This window comes from Suricata suricatta, chromosome 10, assembly GCF_006229205.1.
Source record: "Suricata suricatta isolate VVHF042 chromosome 10, meerkat_22Aug2017_6uvM2_HiC, whole genome shotgun sequence".
In the NCBI taxonomy this organism is placed as follows: domain Eukaryota; kingdom Metazoa; phylum Chordata; class Mammalia; order Carnivora; family Herpestidae; genus Suricata; species Suricata suricatta.
In genome coordinates this window covers 46,814,325-46,826,001 of record NC_043709.1, presented here as the reverse complement: position 1 = coordinate 46,826,001, position 11,677 = coordinate 46,814,325, and the positions used below count along the sequence as shown (strand labels likewise).

General features: G+C 38.8%; 1 protein-coding gene across 1 annotated transcript; it reads right to left on the bottom strand.

Annotated features, from left to right (window-relative positions):
• Window positions 1-2,037: 2,037 nt before the first annotated feature.
• Window positions 2,038-6,795, bottom strand: IL22 (interleukin 22). Its single transcript, XM_029955704.1, has 6 exons — window positions 6,782-6,795; window positions 6,449-6,676; window positions 5,966-6,031; window positions 5,701-5,844; window positions 4,779-4,844; window positions 2,038-2,349 (listed from the first exon to the last, which is right to left on the bottom strand). Exons 2-6 carry the CDS (start codon window positions 6,632-6,634, stop codon window positions 2,272-2,274), a joined length of 540 nt encoding a protein of 179 aa, XP_029811564.1. The 5' UTR covers window positions 6,635-6,676; window positions 6,782-6,795; the 3' UTR covers window positions 2,038-2,271.
• Window positions 6,796-11,677: the final 4,882 nt, after the last annotated feature.

Here is an 11,677-nt window from a genome sequence, read left to right as displayed (position 1 = left end):
CTTAGTCTCCATCCAACACCAGACTGATCTTTATGAGTCATATCAAGTTTTTCCCACACTCAAAACTCTCTAGTGGCTTCTCATCAGTCCTGAATGCTGGTTAGTGTCTCCAGGGGCTTAGTCTCATACAACCTCACAGATTAATCTTTCCAACACCTAGGTGTTGCCGTCTGCTACTGAAGGAGGAAGCATCCATGGCCTCTGCCAATGCCAAGAATAAGAGCAGTGCTGATAGTGCCAACCAAATGCTACCCACTGCCATTGGGCAGAAGAATTGCTACTGCAGGTACCAATGACTATGTCAAGACTCCAAATGAGAAAGCTGGACTCTCTCATGCAGCTGCAAAGTTAGCCAGAGCTTTCCTTGGGAACTGAGGGAGCTCCTGGTACCTTATGCTCTGTGTTCATTAGCATTCAGAATTTTTTAAATCACTTTATTTCAGACTCCTTGCCCTAGATGGAAGCATTTGTGAATCCAATTCTAAGGATATTCTTCCATTTATGGTTTAATTTCTGAAAGATTGATCAAAAATAAGTAAAATACCAGGCTCCTGGGTAGTTCAGTTGGGTAAGGGTCTGACTTTGGCTCAATTCATGATCTCACAGCTCATGAGTTCAAGCCCCACATTGGGCTCTCTGCTTGTCATCACAGAGCCTACTTCAGATCCTCTGTTCCCATCTCTCTCCCCTTACCCCATTCTCACTCTCAAAAAATATATAAATATTAAATGATAAGTAAAATCCCAAATTTTGCTTAAGTTATTACCCTGAGATTCATTTGGAAGAAGAGAGAAAAAAAGCCCTAAACCGCAGCTTATCCCAGAAGTAACAATAATTCCATTATCTATGAAGCTTAGTTAGGGTACCTCTTAGTATTTGCAGCCCACACCCAAAAATATTAACATCACTTAACCCATGAGTGAATGGGCCATTTACATATGTGCTCACCAGTCACCACCAGGCTTGACCTAAACCTGCAAAAACTTGGCAAATGATTGGTGAGTGATCAGTACAATAAACCTGGAGTTTCTGAATTTTCAAAGGAGGAAACACTGTAAACAGTTGACCACAGACACAATGACCTCTTCTGAGAGAACTGTGCATTCCCCAATGCTGGTGTCACTTGTCTATTCTTCTAGATAGAGCTCATCCAACTAGCTCTACTCCTTCTGTCTTCTCTGAACCACTGCACAAATTTTGGAGAGTCCCCAAACTCAGTCCATTTCCCCTTTACTTTATTTTCTGACTTACAGGAAAACTGGAGAATGCCTTCCTTAATAGATTCAAACTAGCACAACAGTAGTTCCTCCACAGCAATGGGGGCTACATGTATTTCTCTGTGAGCAACATCACCCCATTCTTTTATCCACAAACTGCCAATGTTGCCAATGGATTCTTTTCAGTATCTTACTGCTTTCCTTTCAGAAGTACATGATGAATCACCATAATAAATCTTTGTAGGCAATATAGTAGAGAGCCCAGAAATTCCATAGATCCAGCTCAATACAGGTCAACAACTTAAAGTTACCCAATGATTTTTTAACATGTCAATTTTCTTGCCTTTAAAATGGAGATAATACTAACAGCTACCTAAGTTGCTTAGATTCAAGAAAAAAGTATATGAGCTTCCTGGCTCATTTAGCAAATGAGAATGTTTACATGATAATTATGATGATGATGATGATGATGATGATGATGAAATTAAAAGGAAACAAGTCACAAAGCCACAAGATTTAGGATATCGAAGTGTTTATTGAGATCAAATAAACATTGCTCCATAATTATTATCATAAATATTAATATTAGCTTTATACTTAAGTAAAAATATCATATAATATTTCTATAAATAAATCTATATTGTTAAAATGACATAAATAAAATGTGTACTTACAGAAATAAATAAATTCATAAATATAAGGTATTGATTATGGAAATAAAGTTATTTAGGGTTTTTTTCCCTAAAGGAATGGGAAATTATACTTTTATGGAAATAGACAATTGTTTTAAAAAATAAATTTCTATGTATAAAACAGCAACCACAATAAAATTTTATCAATAATTCTCATTAAGCTTGAAAGGTCTACCTTCTGGTCCTATGGACCCAGGTGACATTGCTCTCTTTTTTAAGCTAAGCAGGGGTTTACTTAGAATCCACCCATGATTATAAAGTTTGACTTCCCATTCTCCTTTTGGTGAAAGAAAACCTTCAAGGATCTTGTTATTTCTAGTGGGCAAGAAGGGTTAGTCATCCACTATCCAGCTTCGCTGTGTTCAATTACAGGCATTTCTCAGGGCCATAAACAGCAAATCCAGTTCTCCAATTACTTTGATCTCTCCGTTCTCTCCAAGCTGTAAAAATAAGAACACATGAGGATTTGAGACTTCATACCATACTTTTTAAAGAGGAACAAACTAGAAAAATATGGTTGGGTTGCTGGAGACAAAAACCAAGTTTTTGCCTTTTGTAAAAGACTAATAACAATACCCTTTTAGCAGAATATAATATGATTTGCCACAGACTTTTAAGTTATGGCTAACTGAACTTTAAGGGCTCCAACAGGCATCAGTCTCCGTTGTATCTACACTAATGAAGCTGTTTAAAGCCACTTCCTAGCCAGAGAAAGCAGATAAAAGCTGAGCAGGCATCTGTGGGACCTAATGCCCCCATTATGCCTTGCCCTACCTCACAGCCTCACTGCCACCTAATTATAACAGCTCAGCTCACACTGCTTTGTACCAAAACTATACATTTACCAACACATGTGACTTTTTTCTTTCACCTCCTTAACAAAGGGGAAAAACAACAACAGGTTTTCACTTTTGTAGGGAAAATGCCAAGTAAGTTGTTTTAATTAGTAGAAAGTCAGATACACATTATAACACCACTTTTCTCCTCTTCTCTCCAAGTAGTATGTAAATGAGGCTTTCAAACTCCCATAAGGGAGAGAACTCAGATTCAAGTTCAAAGCATTCTCCTCTGAAATTCATCTAATCTATTAAATTTGCTCTAGATTATTTCAAGGAAAACCGTAAGCCATCACTGACTTCTCTGCTTTGCGCTCCTTTCTCTTCCTGCCATCTTCCATCATTCTACCTTCCTATACTTTGACATAATGCCAAGCGATTTTTATTATATCTCAAAGACTCCCAAGATCATAAAGAACGTTTAAAGTTATCTTGCCCTACTGTCTATCATCCATTCTACCCCAGCCTGCTCTCTGCTTGTACCTGCAGTGACAGGGACATAACACCTCCAAGACTGCCCTCCCATTTCAGCCAGTGGTGACCGGTATCTCTGGGGTTGAGCTTTCTCTGAATAACATTCTTCTCTCACCCATGCTCTTTGGAGCTACAGGGTTTTAAAAAAATGCATAACCACTCTTCTGCATGGCACCCTACATAAGAGCTGATTCTCTCAAAATGGATTAAAAGCTTTAAAATTTATTTCCCCACATGGATCTCCATCAGATGTTTCTCTCTCACCCTGTGTTTTTCTAAAGCCAACAAAATAAACCGACATCAGGAATGTTTCAGACCAGAAGTGCAAAGCACTTCTTGGCAATGGCATGCTAATATTCAGCCCTCCACATCTGGGTAATAGATCTATGACAAGAGAATTGATCTTCACAGACTACCAAGCCTTCCATTATCAAAGGAAGAAATAAACAAATTCATTAAATCATGATCAGGAACAAATACTTTTTTAAAGATACATCATGGTGGAAAAAAAGGAAAATTTATTGTACACCTATTAGTGAAAATTTCATCAGCTAGAGCTTTCATGCTTCTGAGGTTTAACTGTACCTGCAAGAACATCACTTTCGCTGCTAGTAATCATTCCACTGGTTTTTGGATGAGTCACAATTGCTAGTCTGAGCTTTCTACTATTGTTCTTTTCCTCAAATAGGCCATGTGACAGTATCATTCACTGTTGAAATATACAGTAGCCTACACAAGATAAATGCTCACTGGCGATTTGTTGAGGGAAGGAGGAGACCAGAAAGGAAGAGGAAAAGAGAGAAGAAGAAAAGAAGATTCCCAGTTCAGACTTCCATTCACTGCAATAAATCCGTTACTAATATTTTCATTCTACTTGAAACTGTATAAAAGAAATTAGGGGTTGCTCACTCTTGTCTCTTAACTAAAATCGGGTATTGTATCATGATAATTAAATATAAATATAAATATAATATAAATATATAAATATAAATATAAATATAAATAGCAATCATTCCAGAAATTCATCCCATATATAAGTCCAGCTCTTTTGTTATAATTGTTTTGGGCTTATCTCTCCAAGGTTTAAACCATCAAATCAATGACTTCAAAAATCACCTCAAATAAATTTTCCCCCAGGAGCTTTTCTGGTTTTTGAATGGGTGCCTATTCAGATTGCACGAATTAGTTGGAATCTCATATTTCCTAAAGAATTAATAATTCTAAAACTAACACAAATTGCTGCTGAACACAGAGTTGCATAGGATTCAGGAGATCTGCGTCGTAGCCTTGGCTCTACTACTGGCCATGCCCAGAACATGGAGTGATGAGATTCAAGGACCCAACTTCCCAGCCAGTTCTAGGATTCCATGATTTGCAAAACTGAGAAGTTTATTAATAAATATGCAGACACGTCTATATATATGCACCTAAATAATCAACCCAATGGTAAGCAAATCAAGTAAAAATATGATACATGGGGGGAGAGAGAAAGGGAAGAAAAGAAAATGACATGTGTCTCTCCTGTTTAATTATTTAGCATCAATAGTTATTAGTAGTACCTTTTTCACTGTGTCCTTCAGCTTTTGCACATTTCTCTGGATATGCTGGTCATCACTGCCAATATGCTGCAAAATGAAAATCAAAGCATTTATTTTAACACTGTTGTACTGAAGCTTTATGAACTTCAGTGTTTCTAACTGAGGTGTGTTACAATACACCTGGAATTAAAGTTCTTAGCAATTTTGCCCACAATGACCTAGATTTACCAGTGACCTAGATTTTCAGAGCTCTTGAATTCCCTTGGACACCAAAATCCAGTCATTTCCCTAACATGGCACCTCTCTTCACCTCTGGGAAACCCTACTGAGGTTTCAGTGTGTGGAAAGAGTGGAGTGGTTTATGTAAATTGTGTGAAGAATAAAACCCTAACTACCTCATGAAAATGCATTCTCAAAACAAGAAACGGATATAAAATATGTCTTGGGTGAACAGTAGGCCCTCCTTAATAAATACTAGGTCCCTTCGCTCCACCCAGTCCACTCCATCTTTTTTCAAAATTTTACATGTCCAGAGCCATCAAGGTCACACACCTCTGACTTTGTCAGTTCTTGCAGCATCCAAAGGGCAACCGTGTCTGCCCACCCAGCACAGAACATTAAATCTTCCCATTACCCTTTCTCATTCCCATCCTTTCCATCTATACTCAGAGGTTCCATTTACACATCTAGGCATTTTTCTCGGCACATATAACTTAAGTTGCTTTTACCCAGGAACAAAAGAGCCCTCTGTGCTCTTGTCTTCCAGACCCCCTTCATCAAAATAAGTTCAAAATGTGACTCAATTAAAGCAAAAACAAACACTCTGTAATGGTGTTGTCAGCATGGGTAGGGGCAGTGAGGGTCGGTGTGGAAGGGTTATAAAGGGAAGATGGGAGGAAGGTGGGCTAGGAGTGGGTGGAGTTAGGCTAGGAGAAGAACTCACACATTGGCTTAGCTTGTTGCTGAGTCTGGCCAGGAAGGGAACCACCTCCTGCATATAGGGTTGGAATCTATCAGATTGGGGGAACAGCACTTCTTCAAGGGTAAAGTTCAGCACCTGCTTCATCAGATAGCAGCGCTCTCCCATCTGCAGGCAAAAGTAGAACAGCAGGGGTCATGTTAGGGGGCATCCAGAAAATCCAAACCATCATCACCACCCACATATCCACAGATGACACATTGGCCTGCTCATCATGACTATGGCTTACATGGACTTCGTGGAACAGTTTCTCCCCAATGAGACGAACGTCTGTGTTGTTATCTGCCAAACTAGCCTGGAAGAGAAGAAAAGACTAAATGCCTGGACATCGAAGAGATAGGGGAAAAGTCTGTGAGTAGAGTTGCATTCTATCCGCTCTCCCCAGAAAGAGCAGCCCCCATGAAAACTAAAGAATTCAGATGTATGTATGAGTTTAAAATAATGCATAGAGGAGTAAAGGGAAAAACAAAAGTCAGTTGGGCTAATAAATGGATTTTTTGGAGTAAAACTCAACATGCATATTCTCAAGGCCAAAATGGAAGTTTTTCTGGTAAAGCCCAATCTCCAAAACATCTCTAAAGAGACATAGAAAATCTCTGGTCTACCAGTGAGGATAGATGATGGGTTCTTAAGATTTTAGTAGTGCTCTGGAGAAAATTTTAGGAACTATCACGTTCCAAGTATATAGATACGAAAGAGAAAGTTTGAGTACCTCCTTAGCCAACATGAAGGTGCGGTTGGTGATATAGGGCTGCTGGAAGTTGGACTTGTCCAGCCTGCAGTGTGAACTGATGGGCACAGCCACTCCTCCCTGCGCCCACAGGGCAACGAGAAGGAGGCAGCTGGCGGCCAGAGTTCCCATAAGGGAAGAGCTCACAGATTTCTTCAGGGCGGCCATCGCAAACACCTCTAACTTAAACGGCGACTAGAAAAGGAGAACCTGGCATGGAAAGAACAAGAAGCAAGATTATAAGGGAAAACAATTAGGTATCAAGAAGTATCATATTAAACGAATCCATCATACCGAGTTTGCTGAAACACTTACCTGTTTCAACGATTCTGCTTGTGATGGGAAGGCCAAAGCTACTGCTTTTATAGCCCCCAGGACACTTTTTTTTTTTTGGTAAAATATATGACATCAGCGATTATCTAATTTCCAGTACTGTCTTCTGAGAACTACCTAACCACCACAGGAGCCCACAAAACGCTACCTCCTATTTTTCCCACCCCAAAATGTGAGTGTTTCCCTAATACGTCACTATTAGGGCCCAGAAGGTGTTTTTACAGATAAATCCCAGAAATTTTCTAAACCCCACTTATTTTTCAAAGAAAACAATTGCTTTGTCTTCGTAGATTCCGGATTCAGCATACTAGTTTTTGATCTTCTGCAGTAGCTGAGTAAACATTTTGGTCGTGGACTCATTTTCCTACCAGCTTCACAGATTCTTATCTCTCTACAGGTGATCAGAAATAAAGGACCCGTGTCCTATATCCTCTGCTTTAAAATAAAGAATAATGATAGCTTGGAGATAATCCTATTTTTAAAAATAAGTTTATCTCCTTTTTTCAATATGCCGAATCCTGAGGAAGACTTAAATTTTAAAATAATAGTGTTGGCTAATCTAAGCACTGTTTTCCTCCCATTCTGTGACTTTTTAAATCTTAACAATAATGGTGGATCCAAATATATCTTAAAATCTTTTATTGAAGGGATGCCTGGCTGGCTCAGTCAGTGGAGCATATGACTCTTGATCTTGGGGTCATGAGTTCAAGCCCCATGTTGGGTGTGGAGATTACTTAAAAATTTTTTTTATTGAATTATAATTGGTATCAACTTAAATTTGGAGGCATTAATGCTAAACAATCTAATCGCCATTTTTCTTAACATGCAAGTATTTTAAGAATACATTGGTTATATTAGTTTATCTTAAAATTTTACTTGTGCTCATTCTAAACAACACAGAAGTTAAATCTCAAAATAATATTTCCAAAAATACTTATATTTTTATTATTTTTAATGTTTATTTATTTTTAAGAGAGAAAGCACTACAGGGGGAGGGGCAGATAGAGAGGAAGACACAGAATCTGAAGCAGGCACCAGGCTCTGAGCTGTCAGCACAGAGCCCAACATGAGGCTTGAACACACAAACCATGAGATCATGACCTGAGCCAAAATAGGGTGCTCAACCATTGAGCCACCCAGGCACCCCTCCAAAAATCTTACAACAATTTTCATTATGTGTATGAATGTTTAAGGAAAAGAATGTAGCAATAGAGTGGTTATATGCTGATTTTGAAGTATTAAAAATTCATTGAATCCTTTTTTAAAGATAGTTTTTTTAAGTTTATTTATTTATTTTGAGAGAGAAAGTGCACGCTTGGGATGGGGAGAGAGAGAGAGAGAGAGAGAGAGAGAGAATCCCAACCAGGCTCCATGCTGTCAGCACAGAGCCCAATGTGGGGCTTGGACCCACAAACTATGAGATCATGACCTGAGCCAAACCCCAGAGACAGACATTTAACTGACCAATCCACCCAAGATCCCTGGGAAAATAAATTTTTCAACATCATTGAATTATATGCTTTCCAGGGAAGAGTCTCAGTCTTTTTTATCTTTGTATCTCCAATACTTAAAACAATGCTAGACACATAAAAAGAAGTCAACAAAAAAGACGTTGATCTGTGAATTTAAATAATTCACTAAATATCTTTGGGAACATGCATGGAGGTAATTTGGAACTGCCTTTACAGTGCTTCTAAAGTTGGGGTTGGTTCATTACTACTTGCCAGCTTCATTATTCTTCCTGAATAGGAAATAAATAGCTATGAAACAAAAATAGAGTGCCAGAAAATTGCAAATCAGTCTTTAACAGCAGCAAAATGTCTATTATTCACTATATAGTCCTGATCGACAAATATCAAAAAGATAATGTTGGGCACCTGGGTGGCTCAACGGGTTGAGCATCTGACCTCAGCTCAGGTCATGATCTCGTGGTTTGTGAGTTCAAGCCCTACGTCAGGCTCCCTACTGTCAGCCTGTCTGGGCAGAGCCCACAGAGCCTGCTTCAGACCCTCTGTCCCCCTCATTCTGCCCCTCCCTCACTTGTGCTTTCCCCTCCAAAATACATAAATACTAAGAAAAAACAAGATAGTGTTATGGAGCCATGGTCTTAGGCTTCAGTGAACTAGACCAAAACCTTTTAATGTGAAAATCTGCTCTGGAATTTCTGAACAGTGATATAAGAAGTCTCAGAAATATTTGTTATTAGGAGAGGTTGTGGATACAGCATAAAACTTCTCCTGTGAAAAAACAACTGGAGACATATGGGTGCTAAATAATTTCAGATCATGAAAGGTCTTCTCTTCAGTTGTTTCCATGTGACTTTTCTAGTGTCTTCCAGCAGCCACCCTATATAAACAGCAGCCCTGGAATCAAGTTCCCAGACCCCAACAGATATACCCATTACTCATCTTAGATTTATGCAATAGTTTTCCTGGTCTAATGCCAGGAAGGGCTAACCAGAATCCCTAATTGGAAGGTAGGCTTCTCTGTCTCATTCACAATACAACCCTTAGCACCCAGCCTGGCACATAAATATTCACTGACTCCATGATGAAACTATTTCTCGATTCATTAGCTGATGCTCAGAAATCTATAATGGATTCTTTTTTTTTTTTTAAGTTTACTTATTTTGAGAGAAAGACGGCACGAGCAGGGGAGGGGAGAGAGAGGGAGAGAGAGAATCGTAAGCAAGCTCCACACTGTCAACACAGAGCCTGCTGCAGGGCTAGAACTCACGAACCTTGAGATCATGACCTGAGCCAAAACCGAGAATCAGAGACTTAATCAAACGAGCCAACCAGACACCCCAATAAAATGCATTTTTTTAAAAGTATACATCTTTCCGGGAGAAATAAAATATTATCTGGTAAAAAGTTGTGTATGCATCATACTCCTCAGTACAACATGCATATCACTGTTCCCTGAAAGTTTCCTTCTCTCTCTCTCTCCCATTGTGTGTGAGAGAGATACAGAGAGACAGAGACAGAGAGCTCTCACCCTCTTGATCCTCTGTCCCTTTGCACTACACACCACCACCACCTCTACACCTGCCATGCCATTGGTCTAATGTATTTATACACATTTCTCAATCTTTGTAAAACATAAAGTGTTGTTGAGTGTATGTAGGTATTTTTATTTTGTAGGAATGGTTTTCTTTCTTAATCTTTCACTCAGCACTGTGGTCTTACAATCTATCCATGTTGCTATGTGCAGATCCTTTCTCTAACATGCCACTTGGTAGTGTGTGTCCACATTTTACTTACTTTTCGCTCTTCAGTGGGCACCCAAACCATCTCCAGTTGCACTCTACAGACACTGCAGCACTAAGCAACCTCATCCAAGTCATGTAATGGTATATTTTTGAGGAGATCTTTGGGATACTTTCCCCTGGAGTAGGTCCCCCGGGTTTTATGAGACTGATGCGCTGCCTACTGCGCTAAGGAGGCAGGTCCCCCGGGGTTTTAAAGTTAAGTTAACAGACTTATCTGCAGCCAAACTGCTCTCCAAAAAGACAATACTAAGGTTTGTTTTCTTTGATTTTCTTTGATTTTGAATCAAATTCAAATTGAATTTTGCCAACTTTGGGAGGTTTAAAATGCTATCTTATTATTGTTGTAATTCTTTTTTCACACACTTGGAGCCTCTTGAATTTCCCCCTGCTATGAATTGATTGTTTATATCCATTGCCCATTGTTCTAGTGGGCTTTGGGCTTTTGTTGTTGATTTCTAAGAGTTCTCTGTATATTTCATACCTTATTTCTCTTTTTTGCTTGTAGGCATACAAACGCTCCTCTCAACTTGCATTCTACCAACTTCATCAGTTAGGTTTTTGTTGGACAGAAATTTAATGTGGATGACATCTAAGACATTATTTTTTATTATATGATTTGCACTTTTCAAGGCTTTGTTTAAAATGTCTCTCTCCACCTCTAGATCACAGAGATATTCTTCTATCTTTATTTCTATTTATGGTTTTACCTTTCACAATCAGGTCTTTAATGGCTTTTTGTAGGTGATGGAAAGTAGGGAATCCAGTTCACTTGCCTCCATATAATGAGCTCTCCCAACACAGTTTACTAAATAGTGAATCCTTTATTTTGTGCATATTCCGTATAAAAATAGTTAGTTCTGAGCTCCCAGTTTTGTTCCATTGGTTTGTCTGCTTATTTGTTTGTTTGTTTGTTTGTTTGTTTATTTATTCTTGAGCCAGTTCCATAGTATTTTTATTATTGAAGAATGCCTTTATATCTAGAAAGGAAATTCTGCTCTCTTTGCTCTTTTTCAAGACTGACATAGCTGTTCATGGACGCTTCGTATGTTTTTTCCATGAATTTTATAATAAATTTGTCCAGTTCCTGGGTGGGGAGGGAATTCAGAAGAAACTTTGATTGGGCTATCACTTAATTTGAAGAGAATTAACATCTTTATAAGATGAACTCTTTCCATCCAAGAGCTTTTTCCATTTCTCTACTACTAAAGATCATCCTTCATATCCTTTGACAGTATTTCAAAATTTTCTTCATTGAGGCTTTGTGCATTATTTTTAACTCCTAGTCATTTTGTAGGTGAAGTAAGATATTAAAGTGTTACTAATCACTTTCACTTTGGTGTGAATGAGTGCCAAGGGTGATTATTGGGCTATTCATCTCTTGGGAAAATGAAGAGCACATGCTTTTTTTAGGGTCAGCAGAGAGAAGAGTTAGAGGTAACCAGCAACAAAGCTAGAGATATTTTACTTCTCGGTTATGCTCAGAGCTGACCCTGACAGCTCCCAGGCCAGCTTTCTCCCCTGCCTACCGCGCCCTGTTAACACCCTGCCCACAGAGGCACTTGTCAACCATAGCCACGTTTCTCTTCTTCCTAAAAATGAAATCTTGT